The sequence below is a fragment of the Sus scrofa genome, chromosome 5 (genome assembly GCF_054392235.1).
Source record: "Sus scrofa isolate SSC_HxYL_T2T_F1_AM1 chromosome 5, Sscrofa_HxYL_maternal_Yorkshire_Landrace_v2.0, whole genome shotgun sequence".
NCBI classification, from domain to species: Eukaryota; Metazoa; Chordata; class Mammalia; order Artiodactyla; family Suidae; genus Sus; species Sus scrofa.
The window spans coordinates 52,786,909-52,803,253 of record NC_139387.1 but is presented as its reverse complement, the minus strand read 5'-3'; the positions used below and the strand labels follow the sequence as shown (position 1 = coordinate 52,803,253).

Genomic DNA, 16,345 nt, shown 5'->3' with positions numbered 1-16,345 from the left:
ATGTGCCTATTTTTAAAAGTCTTAAATGTAAAAAAAAATGAGCTATTTGTAGAAAAACAATGAAGTTAAAGAATAGTATTTTTTTGAAAAAGGAAACTGTTCCCAAAAAGGCCAATTTAAGTTACATAAGTGTAAAAATCTTATTTCAAAATTGTCATTTTAAGTATAACATCTTGGGAGTTCCCGATGTGGCTCAGTGGTTAACGAATCCAACTAGGAACCATGAGGTTGCAGATTTGATCCCTGGTCTTGCTCTATGGGTTAACGATCCGGCGTTGCTGTGAGCTGTGGTGTAGGTTGCAGACACGGCTCGGATCTGGCTTTGCTGTGGCTCTGGTGTAGGCCGGCAGCTACAGCTCTGATTGGACCCCCTAGCCTGGGAACCTCTGTATGCCATGGGAGCGGCCCTAGAAAAGGCAAAAAGACCAAAAAAAAAAAAAAAGTATAACATCTTAAAGATTCTGCGTATTTACAAATAATGCTGAGCCATTTAACTATAAAATTTCTAACTAGAATGTGTCATGTTTCTAGAAGTGTCTACTCTGTGTTTTAGTCCAAATTAATTAAATTTAATTATTTCCCAAGTTTTGTACTTGCCCTCTTTTTTCCTCATTCTGCACACTCTCCCAGGTGGTGCAAATTACTATATATATTCAACAACTCTAAGCTCTCTATCCTTGAGCCTCTCTTCTAAGCACCTGTATTAGTTGAGACCCCCCTTGTTGTGAGTCACAGAAATTCATGAGCTTAGACAGAAAAGATACTAGGATGAGGATGCTTAAAGGTCTCAGGAATGGATAGGAACAGGAAGTAGGACAGTGTGGGGGCTTTTAGTCTCTGGGCTCTATTGCTCTGTTGGTAACTGACTTACTCTTTTCTCTCTGGAGACTAATTTCCACTCCTTCAGTCTGTATATTAGAAAGCATAACTTTCACTATTTCAGAATTTATAGGACTGGCCATGCCAAGGGAAAGGAGAACAAAACTATAAACCAAACTAGGGAGTTCCATTGTGCCTCGGTAGAAACAAACCCGGCTAGTATCCATGAGGACTCAGTTTGTTCCCTGGCCTCACTCAGTGGGTTAAGGATCTAGTGCTGCTGTGAGCTGTGGTGTGGGTTGCAGACATGGCTCGAATCCCATGTTGCTGTGGCTGTGGTGTAGACTGGCAGCAACAGCTCTGATTCGACCCCTAGCCTGGGAACTTGCACATGCCATGGTTGTGGCCCTGAAAAAAAAAATTAATAACTGGATCTAGAGCCTTAATCACATTCTAATTTGACTTTTTTAAAAACTGTTGCATAGTTGGTATTGTATTCTTCCAGTAAGTATACGATATCTGATTGTTTATCTTTTTTAATTTAGCACCGTAGCTTTTTAAAGTTGGAAGTTATGGAAAAATTTTAGGTTTTTGCTAGTGAAAATTACATGTTTTTAGAGTACTAAATAATATCATCTTCACTGATCATGAAGAATTAGTGATCTAGACTTAATTTCCCCAAAATCTATTTTCTCAAGCTTTAAAAAAAAGGTTTAATTTTTATTTGTATAGGACATTGTCTTAGTCTGTTTAGGCTCTAACAGAACACCGCAGGCTAGGTCATTTATAAAAAACAAATGTCTTTCTCACAATTTTGGAAGCTGGGATGTCCCAGGATCAAAGCACCAGCAAATTTGGTGTCTAGTGAAGGTCTGCTTCCTGTTTTCATAAATCTTGCTATGTCCTTACAAGGTGAAAGGTCAAGAATGTTCTCCTGGGTCTCTTTTATAATGGCAGTGATCCCATTCAAGAGGGCTCATGACCTAATCACCTGCCAGCAACCCCCACCTTCAGTTACTATCACTTTGGTGATTTCATTTCAACATGAATTTTGGGGAGATGTAAACATTCAGTGTATAGCAGACATACAAGAGTTGTCTTCCCAGTTTTGGATTTGGTGGACTTTGTTAAATAGATCACCAGGAATCTTAGAGGGAGTTAATTAGTATAATATAAAAAAGAGGTTTCAGAATCTCTTAGTTTTGATTCCATAGTATTTATATGAGATAGATATATATGCTGCTCTGTCTTCGCAGTTACGAAATTTTATTGTAGCCAGACTTTTTAAAAAACTACCCAATGATTTATTAATTTCAGATATTGTGTTTATTGTTCATTCTTTATAGAAACCAATTCTTCATTGAAATTCTTTTCTCAAACTGTATTTCTATTCTTTTTCTTTACTTAATACTTCCTTTAAATCATAAAGTTCTTATTTGCTAACTTCATTTATCTGGATCATCTGAAGGTCTGCTTCTAATTGTTTGCTTTCCTTTGTTATTAGTTACAATTTTCTCTTCCTCAAATGTTTCAAGTGTCTAGTAGTTCTTTATTGCAAGCCAGAGGTTGTGAATAAAAGACATTGTGTATAAAAGACATTGTGTGTAGAAGCTCCAGTTGATGTCATTCATCAGAAAGAATTTCTTCTTTTTCCTCTTCTACAGAGAGGGTTAGGGGGCTCATCTTTTTCATCCAATCAGGATTGAGCTGGAGGAAGACTGGGTTGTAGTTTTTGTGAGATTTAATACATCTTTGACTTGTTTCTTTTCTCAGGCATAGCCTTCTAGGCTTTTGATTGGGAGCTTGATGAGTCTGTTTCCACATTTCTGAAAGTCCCTGAGTTGCTTGTGCCCTTCAGAAGTTTTGAATTTAGCTTGGAAATCACTAGCCCTTGCAGCAAAATCTAGCAGATGTCTTGAAGGGAGATGAGTTGTGTCTTTGAAATAGGACTTACCCCTCTTGGTAGGATTTTGGCTCTTAAACACTATGAGATTACAGCAGATTTCTCTCTTTTTTAGAAGCTTGATTCCGATTCTCCAGCTTCTTCCCATAAGTAATCCCAGAACGAAAACTAGTCAGTTTGGGGCTCTTCAATTCCAGTCTGTCTCAAAAGCCCTGGGTAAAAGCTTCAACCTTGCTTACTCTTTTCCCAAGTAGAGTCCTGCAAAGTCCAAGCACCAGCCTCATATAGAACTGGAAAATGGCTATGGGGAAGAGAATGGCTAGGGATTTTTAGAAGGACCCTCCTCATATCCTTGCAGCCTGGAATTTACATTCACCTAGTTCTTATTAATTCTGGCACTCTCTCATATCTTTAAGATTTATTTATTTTGATCAATTATCTGACTTTTTTTCCACTTGTAGCCAAAGCAAAGGTATACTGTGACCTATTACATCCTATTTGAAAATGGAAATCATAATGTAAAATTAAATGAAAAAATTTGGAGTTTCTTTCCGTCAAGGATTTTATATTTATACCTCTTAAATAAAAAATATTCTGAAGTGACAATCATTATATAAAATGTTAATACCTTTTTATCACTGATGAAGACTAGAAGATTATTTTGGAATTGCTTTTTTTTTTTTTTTGTCTTCATTTTGAAGATATCTTATTAAGAAGACATTTTACAAAGGTTCAGGAACAGAAACAAGTGAGGGTGCAGTTCACAGGTGAGAGCTGGGTGCCATTACATCCCCTGTCTGAAGGTGCAGGGGAAGGAGGTACTGCAGAACCCGAGAGAGAGCCACCTGACAGGAACTGTGGGAAACCGCTGACCTCACTCTCCATCATTCTCTAGGTCCCTTGCTGGTGCTGCCTGTTGGCCAAACCTAACCAGAAGCCAGAGTTCAAGGCAGAGTTCAGTCCCAGTGAGGGATCCATTGGGATTGCTTCTTAACCTATCATTTAAACCCGCAACTCTTCCAGTTAGTACTCTTCTTTCTTTACTGACAAGCCTCATTTGGATGGCAGCCATCTGTCAAAAGGCAAATATAGTGGTAACAATTAGTTTTTCTTTTTCCTGCTTGAAAAAGTGAGAAATTCTAAAGATATTTGAAAGATCTTTTTTCATGTAACAGATTTTTTTTTTTTTCTTGAGACAGGTCTTTATAAGAGGTGAATACTGTCTTGTGTATTTGTGTGTATTTGCATTTTCTACATTTGATTAGCCATAAAAAGTCTGCACCCAAAGGAGACTGCAGGAAACCTGGAAATAATTCAGGTTTTTTTTTTTTTTAATTTTATTTTCCCACTGTACAGCAAGGGGGTCAGGTTATCCTTACATGTATACATTACAATTACATTTTTCCCCCACCCTTTCTTCTGTTGCAACATGAGTATCTAGACATAGTTCTCAATGCTATTCAGCAGGATCTCCTTGTAAATCTATTCTCGGTTGTGTCTGATAAGCCCAAGCTCCCGATCCCTCCCACTCCCTCCCCCTCCCATCAGGCAACCACAAGTCTCTTCTCCAAGTCCATGATTTTCTTTTCTGAGGAGATGTTCATTTGTGCTGGATATTAGATTCCAGTTATAAGTGATATCATATGGTATTTGTCTTTATCTTTCTGGCTCATTTCACTCAGGATGAGATTCTCTAGTTCCATCCATGTTGCTGCAAATGGCATTATGTCATTCTTTTTTATGGCTGAATAGTATTCCATTGTGTACATATACCACATCTTCCTAATCCAATCATCTGTTGATGGACATTTGGGTTGTTTCCATGTCCTGGCTATTGTGAATAGTGCTGCAATGAACATGCGGGTGCATGTGTCTCTTTTAAGTAGAGCTTTGTCCGGATAGATGCCCAAGAGTGGGATTGCGGGGTCATATGGAAGTTCTATGTATAGATTTCTAAGGTATCGCCAAACTGTTCTCCGTAGTGGCTGTACCAGTTTACATTCCCACCAGCAGTGCAGGAGGGTTCCCTTTTCTCCACAGCCCCTCCAGCACTTGTTATTTGTGGATTTATTAATGATGGCCATTCTGACTGGTGTGAGGTGGTATCTCATGGTAGTTTTGAGTTGCATTTCTCTTATAATCAGCGATGTTGAGCATTTTTTCATGTGTTTGTTGGCCATCTGTATATCTTCTTTGGAGAAATGTCTATTCAGGTCTTTTGCCCATTTTTCCATTGACTGATTGGTTTTTTTGCTGTTGAGTTGTTTAAGTTGCTTATATATTCTAGAGATTAAGCCCCACTTTTCCATTGGTTGATTGGTATTTTTGCTGTTGGGTTGTATAAGTTGCTTATATATTCTAGAGATTAAGCCCTTGTCAGTTGCATCATTTGAAACTATTTTCTCCCATTCTGTAAGTTGTCTTTTTGTTTTCTTTTGGGTTTCCTTTGCTGTGCAAAAGCTTTTCAGTTTGATGAGGTCCCATGGGTTTATTTTTGCTCTCGTTTCTATTGCTTTGGGAGACTGACCTGAGAAAATATTCATGATGTTGATGTCAGAGAGTGTTTTGCCTATGTTTTCTTCTAGGAGTTTGATGGTGTCCTGTCGTATATTTAAGTCTTTCAGCCATTTTGAGTTTATTTTTGTGCATGGTGTGAGGGTGTGTTCTAGTTTCATTGCTTTGCATGCAGCTGTCCAGGTTTCCCAGCAATGCTTGCTGAATAGACTTTCTTTTTCCCATTTTATGTTCTTGCCTCCCTTGTCAAAGATTAATTGACCATAGGTGTCGGTTTATTTCCGGGTTCTCTATTCTGTTCCATTGGTCTGTCTGTCTGTTTTGATACCAGTACCACACTGTTTTGATGACTGTGGCTTTGTAGTATTTCTTGAAGTCTGGGAGAGTTATGCCTCCTGCTTGGTTTTTGTTTCTCAGGATTGCTTTGGCAATTCTGGGTCTTTTGTGGTTCCATATAAATGTTTGGATTGTTTGTTCTAGTTCTGTGAAAAATGTCATGGGTAATTTGATAGGGATTGCATTGAATCTGTAGATTGCTTTGGGTAGTATGGCCATTTTTACAATATTGATTTTCCCAATCCAGGAACATGGAATGTCTTTCCATTTCTTTCCATCTTCTTTGATTTCTTTGATTAAAGTTTTGTAGTTCTCGGCATATAGGTCCTTTACCTCCTTGGTCAGGTGTATTCCGAGGTATTTGATTTTGTGAGGTGCAATTTTAAAAGGTATCGTATTTTTGTATTCCTTTTCTAATATTTCATTGCTGGTATACAGAAATGCAACTGACTTCTGAATGTTAATCTTATATCCTGCCACTTTGCTGAATTTATTAATCAGTTCAAGTAGTTTTTGGGTTGAGTCCTTAGGGTTTTCTATGTATAGTATCATGTCATCTGCATACAGTGACAGTTTGATCTCTTCTCTTCCTATATGGATGCCTTTTATTTGTTTTGTTTGTCTAATTGCTGTGGCTAAGACTTCCAAAACTATGTTGAAGAGCAGTGGTGAGCGTGGGCATCCCTGTCTTGTTCCAGATTGGAGTGAGAAGGCTTTCAGTTTTTCCCCATTGAGGATTATATTTGCTGTGGGTTTATCATAAATGGCTTTGATTATATTCAGGAATGTTTCCTCTATACCCACTTTGGCGAGGGTCTTGATCATGAATGGATGTTGGACTTTGTCAAATGCTTTTTCTGCATCTATTGAGATGATCATATGATTTTTGACTTTTTTTTTTGTTAATGTGGTGTATGATGCTGATTGATTTGCATATGTTGAACCATCCTTGTGAACCTGGGATGGACCCAACCTGGTCATGGTGTATAATTTTTTTGATATGTTGTTGGATTCGGTTGGCTAAGATTTTGTTGAGAATTTTTGCATCTATATTCATCAATGATATTGGCCGATAGTTTTCTGTTTTGGTGGTATCTCTGTCTGGTTTTGGAATGAGGGTGATGGTGGCCTCATAGAATGTCTTTGGGAGTATTCCTTCTTCTTCAACCTTTTGAAAGAGTTGAAGGAGGATGGGCACCAATTCCTCTTTATACGTTTGATAAAATTCACCTGTGAAGCCATCTGGTCCTGGACTTTTATTTGTAGGGAGTGATTTTATGACCTCTTCAATTTCATTTCTAGTGATCGGTCTGTTCAGTTGGTCTGTTTCTGCTTGATTCAGTTTTGGCAAGCTGTAAGATTCTAGAAAATTGTCCATTTCTTCCAGATTGTCAAACTTGTTGCCGTATAGTTGTTCATAGTATTCTCTTATGGTTTTTTGTATTTCTGCTGTATCCGTTGTGATTTCTCCTTTTTCATTTCTGATTTTGGTTATTTGGGTTCTTTCTCTCCTCTTTTTAGTGAGTCTGGCCAGGGGTTTGTCAATTTTGTTTACCTTTTCAAAGAACCAGTTCTTGGTTTTATTAATTTTCTCTATTGTTTTTTGAGTCTCTATTTTGTTGATTTCTTCTTTGATCTTTATAATTTCCTTCCTTCCGCTGACTTTAGGACTTTTTTGTTCTTTTTCTAATTCATTTAGGTGGAGGGTTAAGTTGTCAATTTGGGATCTTTCTTCTTTTTTGAGAAAGGCCTGTATTGCTATAAATTTCCCTCTGAGCACTGCTTTCGCAGCATCCCATAGATTTTGAGAGGTTGTGTCTTCATTATCATTTGTTTCAAGGTAGTTTTTAATTTCCTTCTTGATTTCCTCATTGACCTATTGGTTTTTTAGTAGCATGTTGTTTAGTCTCCATGTAGTAGGTTTTTTCTCTTTGCTTTTCCCATGGTTGATTTCTAATTTCATGGCATTGTGGTCAGAGAAGATACTTGAGATAATTTCTATGCTCCTAAATTTATTGAGGTTAGCTTTGTGTCCCAATATGTGGTCGATTCTTGAGAATGTTCCATGAGCATTTGAGAAGAATGTGTATTCTGCTTTTTTTGGATGTGGTGTCCTGAAGATATCAATTAAGTCTAACTTTTCTATTGTTTCCTTTAGAATCTCTGTTGCTTTATTGGTTTTCTGTCTAGGGGATCTGTCCATTGATGTGAGGGGGGGTATTAAGGTCTCCTACTATGATTGTATTCTCATCAATATCTCCCTTTTTGTCTGTTAATATTTGTTGTATGTATCTTGGTGCTCCTGTATTTGGGGCATATATGTTGATGATAGTAACATCCTCTCCTTGGATGGATCCCTTAATCATTAAATAGTGTCCTTCTTTGTCTTTCTTTAATGTGTTTTGTTTTAAAGTCTATTTTGTCTGATATGAGTGTTGCAACTCCTGCTTTTCTGTCATGTCTATTGGCGTGAAATATTTTTCCCCACCCTTTCACTTTCAATCTATATGTATCCTTTGTCCTAAGGTGAATTTCTTGTAGGCAGCATATTGAAGGTTTTTGCCTTTTTATCCACTCAGCCACTCTGTGTCTTTTGATTGGGGCATTCAGTCCATTGACATTTAAGGTGATAATTGATAGATGATTATTTATTGCCATTTGAACCTCGTGTTCCAGTTGATTCTATGGTTCTCCATTCTTCCTTTCTTTTTTTTTGGTTGGATGGTCTCCTGTTATTATCTGCTTGAGTGTTTTGTTGTTGTTTTTTTTTTTCATTTTTTGCGAATGCAATATTTGGTTTTGTTTTTTAAGTATGCCAACCCTGTCCTATAATTGTGTGTTTTAGCCTGATCGGTCCTGTAAGTTCAAACACTTCATTACTATATTAAAATTAAGAAGAGAAACATACAAACAAACAAACAAAAAGGGTTATTTATTTCCTAACATCCCTTGCCCACATTTTATGATTTTGATGACTCTTTTTTCTTTTTTTCTTTTTAATTTTATTTTGTTTGAAGCATGTTCGTGATTAAATCTGTATGCTGGCTTATTTGAGTGACTGCTCTCTGATTGCGATTTCTTCAGTCCTAGTTCTTCCTCTTCTTCTTCTTTTTTTTTTTTTTTTTCTTTTCTTTTTTCTTCCCTTTCCTTCCTTTCTTTTTGGTTTAGAGAAGCCCTTTCAGTATTTCTTTTAACCTGGGTTTTGTGTTGCCGTATTCTTTTAGTTTTTGTGTGTTGGAAAAAATTTTTATTTCCCCTTCTATTTTATTTTTTTTTTTTTTTTTTTTTTTTTTTTAGTTTTAATGATTTCTGCTGACATTTTTTTTTTTTTTTTTTTTTTTTTTTTTTTTTTTGTCTTTTGTTTTTTTTGTTGTTGTTGCTATTTCATGGGCTGCTCCCTCGGCATATGGAGGTTCCCAGGCTAGGGGTTGAATCGGAGCTGTAGCCACCGGCCTACGCCAGAGCCACAGCAACGCGGGATCCGAGCCGCGTCTGCAACCTACACCGCAGCTCACGGCAACGCCAGATCGTTAACCCACTGAGCAAGGGCAGGGACCGAACCCGCAACCTCATGGTTCCTAGTCGGATTCGTTAACCACTGCGCCACGACGGGAACTCCTCCCCTTCTATTTTAAATGATATTCTTGCTGGATAGAGTATTCTAGGTTGCATATTTTTTCCTTTGAGCACTTTAAATATCTCTTGCCATTCCCTCCTGGCCTGTAGTGTTTCTGTAGAGAAATCAGCTGATAATCTTATGGGGGTTCCCTTGTAGGTAACATTCTGCTTTTCTCTTGCTGCCTTTAGGATCCTCTCTTTATCACTAACTTTTGCCATTTTTATTATGATGTGTCTTGGTGTGGGTCTATTTGGGTTCAATTTGTTTGGGGCCCTCTGTGCTTCCTGTATCTTGAACCCAGTATCCTTTAGATTGGGAAGTTTCCAGTGATAATTTCTTCAAATACATTTTAATTCAGTTATTTTTAAGCACTGAGAAGATTAATCAGTGATAACATTTATCAAGAAGACGAGAAGTAATAAGCATCATGAAAAATATCACAGTCCTATAATTTTGTGGATGGAATAATATGGCAGAACATTTGGACCCTTGTGTGTGTTTGTGTTTGCCTGTAAATTTTCACTTTACTGCTTGATAGCAGTGGTGCTGCCCTTGACTTAGAAACGTAGATTTTGGAGGTAGCCAAGTGAGGGTTTGAACCCCACTCTTCCTTACTCTTAATGAGTTGTGATATTAACAACAAACACCTACCTAGTATTTACTTTGAGCCAGGGACTCTAAGTATGTAGCCCTTCTTTATTCTTTTAATCCTTAGTAGAGTTCTGGGGAATCAGTTCTTATAGAAATACAAGCCTGTCACCGTAGTAAGTGATTAAGCTAGAATTTAAACACAGTTCTATAAAACATCGAAGTGCATGGTAAATCCTGCGCCTGTTCCTGTTTGACCTTGGGGGAATCACAGGTATATAGCCCTCTACCAGTAATTCTGAAAGGAAAAAAGCTTGGAAATCGCTAGTCTTTTCATAACTTACTTGGTGGCAAAATAAAATCTGAATGGCTAGGGAGCTATTTGTATCCTTTGTCTATCCTATTTAGTGTGATTATTCATTCATGGGGCTAGAAGAGTAGTAATATGTTTATTTGGGGGATGCTGCTGTGGTCCTCTGAAGATGTTACAAAATTTATAGTGTGTGTGCTGCATTGCTTTCTAAGTTAAAATACAAAAAATTCTGGTAACATTCCTAGGTGACTGTGGCCCTATATTTAACTTCTGTAATATTTAGTTTTTTTATCTGTAGAAATATAAGATCTAATCCAATAGGTCTTAATAGGAATTATATTAAATAATATATGCATATACGGACTTGAGGTACCTGGTATACAGTAAGTATTCAGTTTTATAATCTTGTGCATAATTTGGATCCCAAAGGTAGAGTATATGAGAAACGTGATTTTTGTTTCGCTTGCAGCTGAAGCCCAGAGCTGCGTTGAATCTGTATAGGGTTAGTCAGAAACCATACTTATTATAGAATGTAGTGACTTTTCCTTACCAATGGACTATTTAGAACAGCAGTAAATGTACATGTACATTATCCTGTAGTTGAGGATTTCCCAACCTTTTTCATGTCATTGCACACAGAAAATTCTTTGTAAGTGAAGGAAGAGGTTGCGTGTGGCTAGTGCCTAGGAAATCAGCATCATGACACACCCATACACACACCTTGGCAGACCAACATAGAATTGTACATACCAAATATAAGGGGAAGGTTGGTTGGTTGGTTTGTTTGTTTAGGGCTACATCTGAGGCATATGGCAGTTCCCAGGCTAGGGGTCAAATCGGAGCTGTGGCTGCAGGCCTACACCAGAGTCACAGCAACACAGGATCAGAGCTACGTCTACGACCTACGCCACAGCAGACTGCAATGCCAGATCCTTAACCCACTGTTCGAGGCCAGGGACCAAACCTGCGTCCTCATGGATGCTAGTCAGATTCATTTCCACTGAGCCACAACGGGATCACCAAGGGAGAGATTTTTAAATGTTGAAAATTGTTAGTGGATTTGCTTTCATTATCTCCTCTGTTTACACATCTATTTCAGACCAGTTAAGAAAATCTAGATAAACCTAAGTAAAACATAATTTTTTAAACATTAAAGCTCTTAATTGCTTGTATTTGTTGACCTCTTTTTTTTTTTTTTTTTTTTTTTTTTATTTTCCCACTGTACAACAAGGGGGTCAGGTTATCCTTACATGTATACATTACAATTACATTTTTTCCCCCACCCTTTCTTCTGTTGCAACATGAGTATCTAGACATAGTTCTCAATGCTATTCAGCAGGATCTCCTTGTAAATCTATTCTAGGTTGTGTCTGATAAGCCCAAGCTCCCGATCCCTCCCACTCCCTCCCCCTCCCATCAGGCAACCACAAGTCTCTTCTCCAAGTCCATGATTTTCTTTTCTGAGGAGATGTTCATTTGTGCTGGATATTAGATTCCAGTTATAAGTGATATCATATGGTATTTGTCTTTGTCTTTCTGGCTCATTTCACTCAGGATGAGATTCTCTAGTTCCATCCATGTTGCTGCAAATGGCATTATGTCATCCTTTTTTATGGCTGAGTAGTATTCCATTGTGTACATATACCACATCTTCCTAATCCAATCATCTGTTGATGGACATTTGGGTTGTTTCCATGTCCTGGCTATTGTGAATAGTGCTGCAATGAACATGCGGGTGCATGTGTCTCTTTTAAGTAGAGCTTTGTCTGGATAGATGCCCAAGAGTGGGATTGCGGGGTCATATGGAAGTTCTATGTATAGATTTCTAAGGTATCGCCAAACTGTTCTCCATAGTGGCTGTACCAGTTTACATTCCCACCAGCAGTGCAGGAGGGTTCCCTTTTCTCCACAGCCCCTCCAGCACTTGTTATTTGTGGATTTATTAATGATGGCCATTCTGACTGGTGTGAGGTGGTATCTCATGGTAGTTTTGAGTTGCATTTCTCTTATAATCAGCGATGTTGAGCATTTTTTCATGTGTTTGTTGGCCATCTGTATATCTTCTTTGGAGAAATGTCTATTCAGGTCTTTTGCCCATTTTTCCATTGACTGATTGGTTTTTTTGCTGTTGAGTTGTTTAAGTTGCTTATATATTCTAGAGATTAAGCCCCACTTTTCCATTGGTTGATTGGTATTTTTGCTGTTGGGTTGTATAAGTTGCTTATATATTCTAGAGATTAAGCCCTTGTCAGTTGCATCATTTGAAACTATTTTCTCCCATTCTGTAAGTTGTCTTTTTGTTTTCTTTTGGGTTTCCTTTGCTGTGCAAAAGCTTTTCAGTTTGATGAGGTCCCATGGGTTTATTTTTGCTCTCGTTTCTATTGCTTTGGGAGACTGACCTGAGAAAATATTCATGATGTTGATGTCAGAGAGTGTTTTGCCTATGTTTTCTTCTAGGAGTTTGATGGTGTCCTGTCGTATATTTAAGTCTTTCAGCCATTTTGAGTTTATTTTTGTGCATGGTGTGAGGGTGTGTTCTAGTTTCATTGCTTTGCATGCAGCTGTCCAGGTTTCCCAGCAATGCTTGCTGAATAGACTTTCTTTTTCCTATTTTATGTTCTTGCCTCCCTTGTCAAAGATTAATTGACCATAGGTGTCGGTTTATTTCCGGGTTCTCTATTCTGTTCCATTGGTCTGTCTGTCTGTTTTGATACCAGTACCACACTGTTTTGATGACTGTGGCTTTGTAGTATTTCTTGAAGTCTGGGAGAGTTATGCCTCCTGCTTGGTTTTTGTTTCTCAGGATTGCTTTGGCAATTCTGGGTCTTTTGTGGTTCCATATAAATGTTTGGATTGTTTGTTCTAGTTCTGTGAAAAATGTCATGGGTAATTTGATAGGGATGGCATTGAATCTGTAGATTGCTTTGGGTAGTATGGCCATTTTCACAATATTGATTTTTCCAATCCAGGAACATGGAATATCTTTCCACTTCTTTACATCTTCTTTGTGTTGACCTCTTTAATTAAGTATACTTCCCTTGTAAGTTAGAATTATGAAGAAACTATGACGTTGTCTTGAACATTTCAAGCATTGGTAAGAGTAGATAAGTCTGATGATGTATTTAATTTAAGACATTTATTTTTTTAAGGACCGGGCATTTATTCCTTCATATATTACAGTAAAAAATAGAGTAATTTTGTCACTTACTTTTTAAAAATGTACAGATTCAAAGTTTGGCTGTTCAAAGTTATTTGCAACAAGGCTGTGGGGATTGGGGCACAAGAAGTTACGTCACATTATCCCTGCCCCTCTGTGAAGCCTAAAGCATCCCTTCGTACAGAGTTGATTCTCATAGAACATAAGTTGGACATTGTCCTCAAACATAAATTCAGTGTAGCGAGTGGGGGCAGACATAGGGGAGCTGTGAGTATTGAGACCCTACTTTATCTGAGGAATTTGGGATCTGAGGAAACACCCTGCATCCTCTTTGTATCTCCTGAAAGGGCATACAGTTTGAAGGATTAAAGGAGAGTTCCTTCTTGTGTGTCTCTGTGGTGGGGGGGCAGCTCCCTGGGCTTTAGGGATCTGGTGGGGTTTGCTGAGGCAGTGTCATCCCCAGTGGCTAGTTTCCCTTTGGTGGGGCTCCTCCTTATCCTTGGAGGGTCAGATGCCTGGTGCCTTTCTCTTCGTGGGCAATGGGGGTGGGAGTAGGAGGGCAGCGTGAGTGAAAACTTTGCCTCCTTCTTGGTGCTTCCTTGGCTCTGAGGAGCCTTGGCGCTCTGTCTGCTCCAGCTGAGGTCTGTTTCAAGAGGAGTTTCCAGAGTTAAAATATTTCTGACAGCCTTACAAATCCACTTCAGTTTTAATACTTTAAAAACTTTATAATTTGGGGGCTTTACCACCTTCAGAAGTTGTAAGGCTAATGGATCATTCCATAATAGCCCATGGCTAGAACATTGTTGCGTGTTAATTTGGAAAGAATGTGGCTGGTCCTCAGCACTTCTCTAAACCAGGGCATGTTACATATTAGCTGTGTTGCTTGATTTTTTTCACAGAATGTTTCATCTTCATTTAAATCATAAATCTGAATTACATTAATCTAAGACCTACCAGTGTTCCCCAAAATAACATGGTAATTTTTGTAAGAAAAAATAAGTAGTAACAAATATTCCATTATAGTAACAGAAAAATAACGAAACAAAATTCCAGAATATATGAAGTCATTGTGACTAAAAAAAAAAATCAAACGTACTTTATAGTTTAAATTTTATTATAGTAATGGTCTTCCCTGTCATCTCCACAGGCATGTTACAGAGCTAAATACAGTCTCTTTTCGGCTGTCATTATTTTTAACCTCAGAAACTTGAAATGTTCGATGTGTAGAGTTTAGAGACTAGAAAGCTGCATGGAGTGAGTTTTCTCTGTCTTTGGGGAAATGGTATTGCTTTATAAGTGCAATTTGCAGGGCAGATAAAGTGAAATTATGTGGGCAGAAGTAGTGAGAGGTGTAACTAACGTGTAATCACATAATAGAGCGCATAGCCCAAAGCTGTTGACAGCAGTGCTGGGTCCTGGAGGTGAGGCACTGTGTACATGCCAAGTTTTGGCCAGACTTTGTCTTTGAGTAATAATCCTCAGAATTCAGAACTCATTTTTTTTTTTTTTTTTTCCTTTCAGAAAACTGAAGAATGGGAAAAAAAGAAGACTGAAGCAGACATGGAAGAGTATATTTGGGAAAACAGCACCTCAGAGAAAAACATCCTGGAAACACTTCTCCAAATTAAAGCTGCTGAGAAAAATCTAGAATTAAGTAAAGAAGAGCTCCTTGGTACTAAAGAAGTTGAAGATTACAGAAAGTCTGTTGTTAGTCTTAAGAATGAGGGGGACAATGAAAATACCCTTTCTCAGTACAAAGAATCAGTGAAGAGACTATTAAATTTGGCGTGAACTGTGTAGGAAAATTGCCTTGATTTATTAATTTTATAATGTATATGTAATGATTATCTAATTTGCTATCAAGTTGAAAATGTTAAAAAACCATTGTCTTATTACGTCCGAGTTTAAAATTATTTCTTTCATCCTAATGCACTATAGCAGTGATTATTCAGAAGTTTTCTTACTTATACACTGGGGCAATCAGACTAATTAGATCTCTCTGCTTTCTTCTGGTTCTAAAGTATTTGGGTTTTATTTCTGCCATTAACAACCTTAGTATTCATACATATACAGTATCATTTTGTCACCTGCTACATTGTTCTCTCCACAAATTAGCACCCATTGGTTGCTTTTGTATGGTGATTTTGGTTGTACAGGAAGCGAGGCCCAGAACCCAGTGCCCTAAAGTTCAGTGTTTTGTTTATATAACTGCTATCTACCTAATGTGTTTTTTGCAGATGCTGATTTTGATTAGAAACAAGTCGTTGGCAGTATTTTCTAACCTAAAAGGTTTGTTCCATCCCTCTATTTGGCTCGGGGTGGGGGGGGGTCACTTTTTGTTGACTCACTTCTGTTTAGCATCCAATTTCCCATATTCTTTTGCTCACTTCTCCAAGCCCAAACTTGCAGAAAAGTGAAAATAGAGATTACCTGGTATTTGTCTTTTTGGATGCTCCAGCTAGAACTTCCACAGCCCGGAAAAGAGATGGCGTATAAGGGCCTTGAATTTAATTGGAGTAAATGGCACAATGTTAACTTCCCTAAGAAACATTTCATTCAATTTAGCTGTTAATTCAGTATTTTTAAGTATCTCTATAAGTCATTTCTTACCACTTTGAAAGTTACCAATAAATGATTAATTTAAAATCAAAATAAAGGAATTATTGAGGTTATTATTTGCCTAAAACTTATTTTCCTTGACAGAATTAGAGGATATGAAATGCTGAAAGGAATTTAAAAATATTGCCCCAAAAACATATAAATTGAAGGTATGATTTGGTATTAGCAAGTCCAAGAATCCTTGGGTTATAAAGGACAACGGCAGGGTCTTGAGTACAAAAAGGAACGAGAATTATGTTGTATTCCACTGGATGGAAATAGTGAATAAAACACAAAGTAGATAAAACCAAATGTTTAGGTCAGATTTAAAACATACATAAATGTATGGAAATGTTATATTTCTTAGAGACCTATAGAGTTAAGGAAAACTCAGACACAGAAACAGGATTGAAGGAAACACTGCAAACAGTAGAAGCTGAGGAGCCATGGTCATTTGGGAACATGTAAGAAGTCCTCAATCCTGTAGCAGTAATACTG

General features: G+C 37.7%; 1 protein-coding gene across 2 annotated transcripts in view; it reads left to right on the top strand.

Moving 5' to 3' along the window:
* The window catches only part of MRPS35 (mitochondrial ribosomal protein S35), a 49,672-nt gene extending 33,767 nt beyond the window's left edge, over positions 1–15,905 (top strand). Inside the window, exon 8 of one of the 2 annotated variants that reach the window (XR_014845255.1) lies at positions 14,771–15,905. Coding sequence is in view for 1 of the 2 variants with exons in the window: in NM_001244927.1 (NP_001231856.1) it covers positions 14,771–15,040 (270 nt within the window). In the remaining variant the exon portion in view is untranslated. 2 annotated transcript variants of the gene reach the window in all.
* Positions 15,906–16,345: the final 440 nt, after the last annotated feature.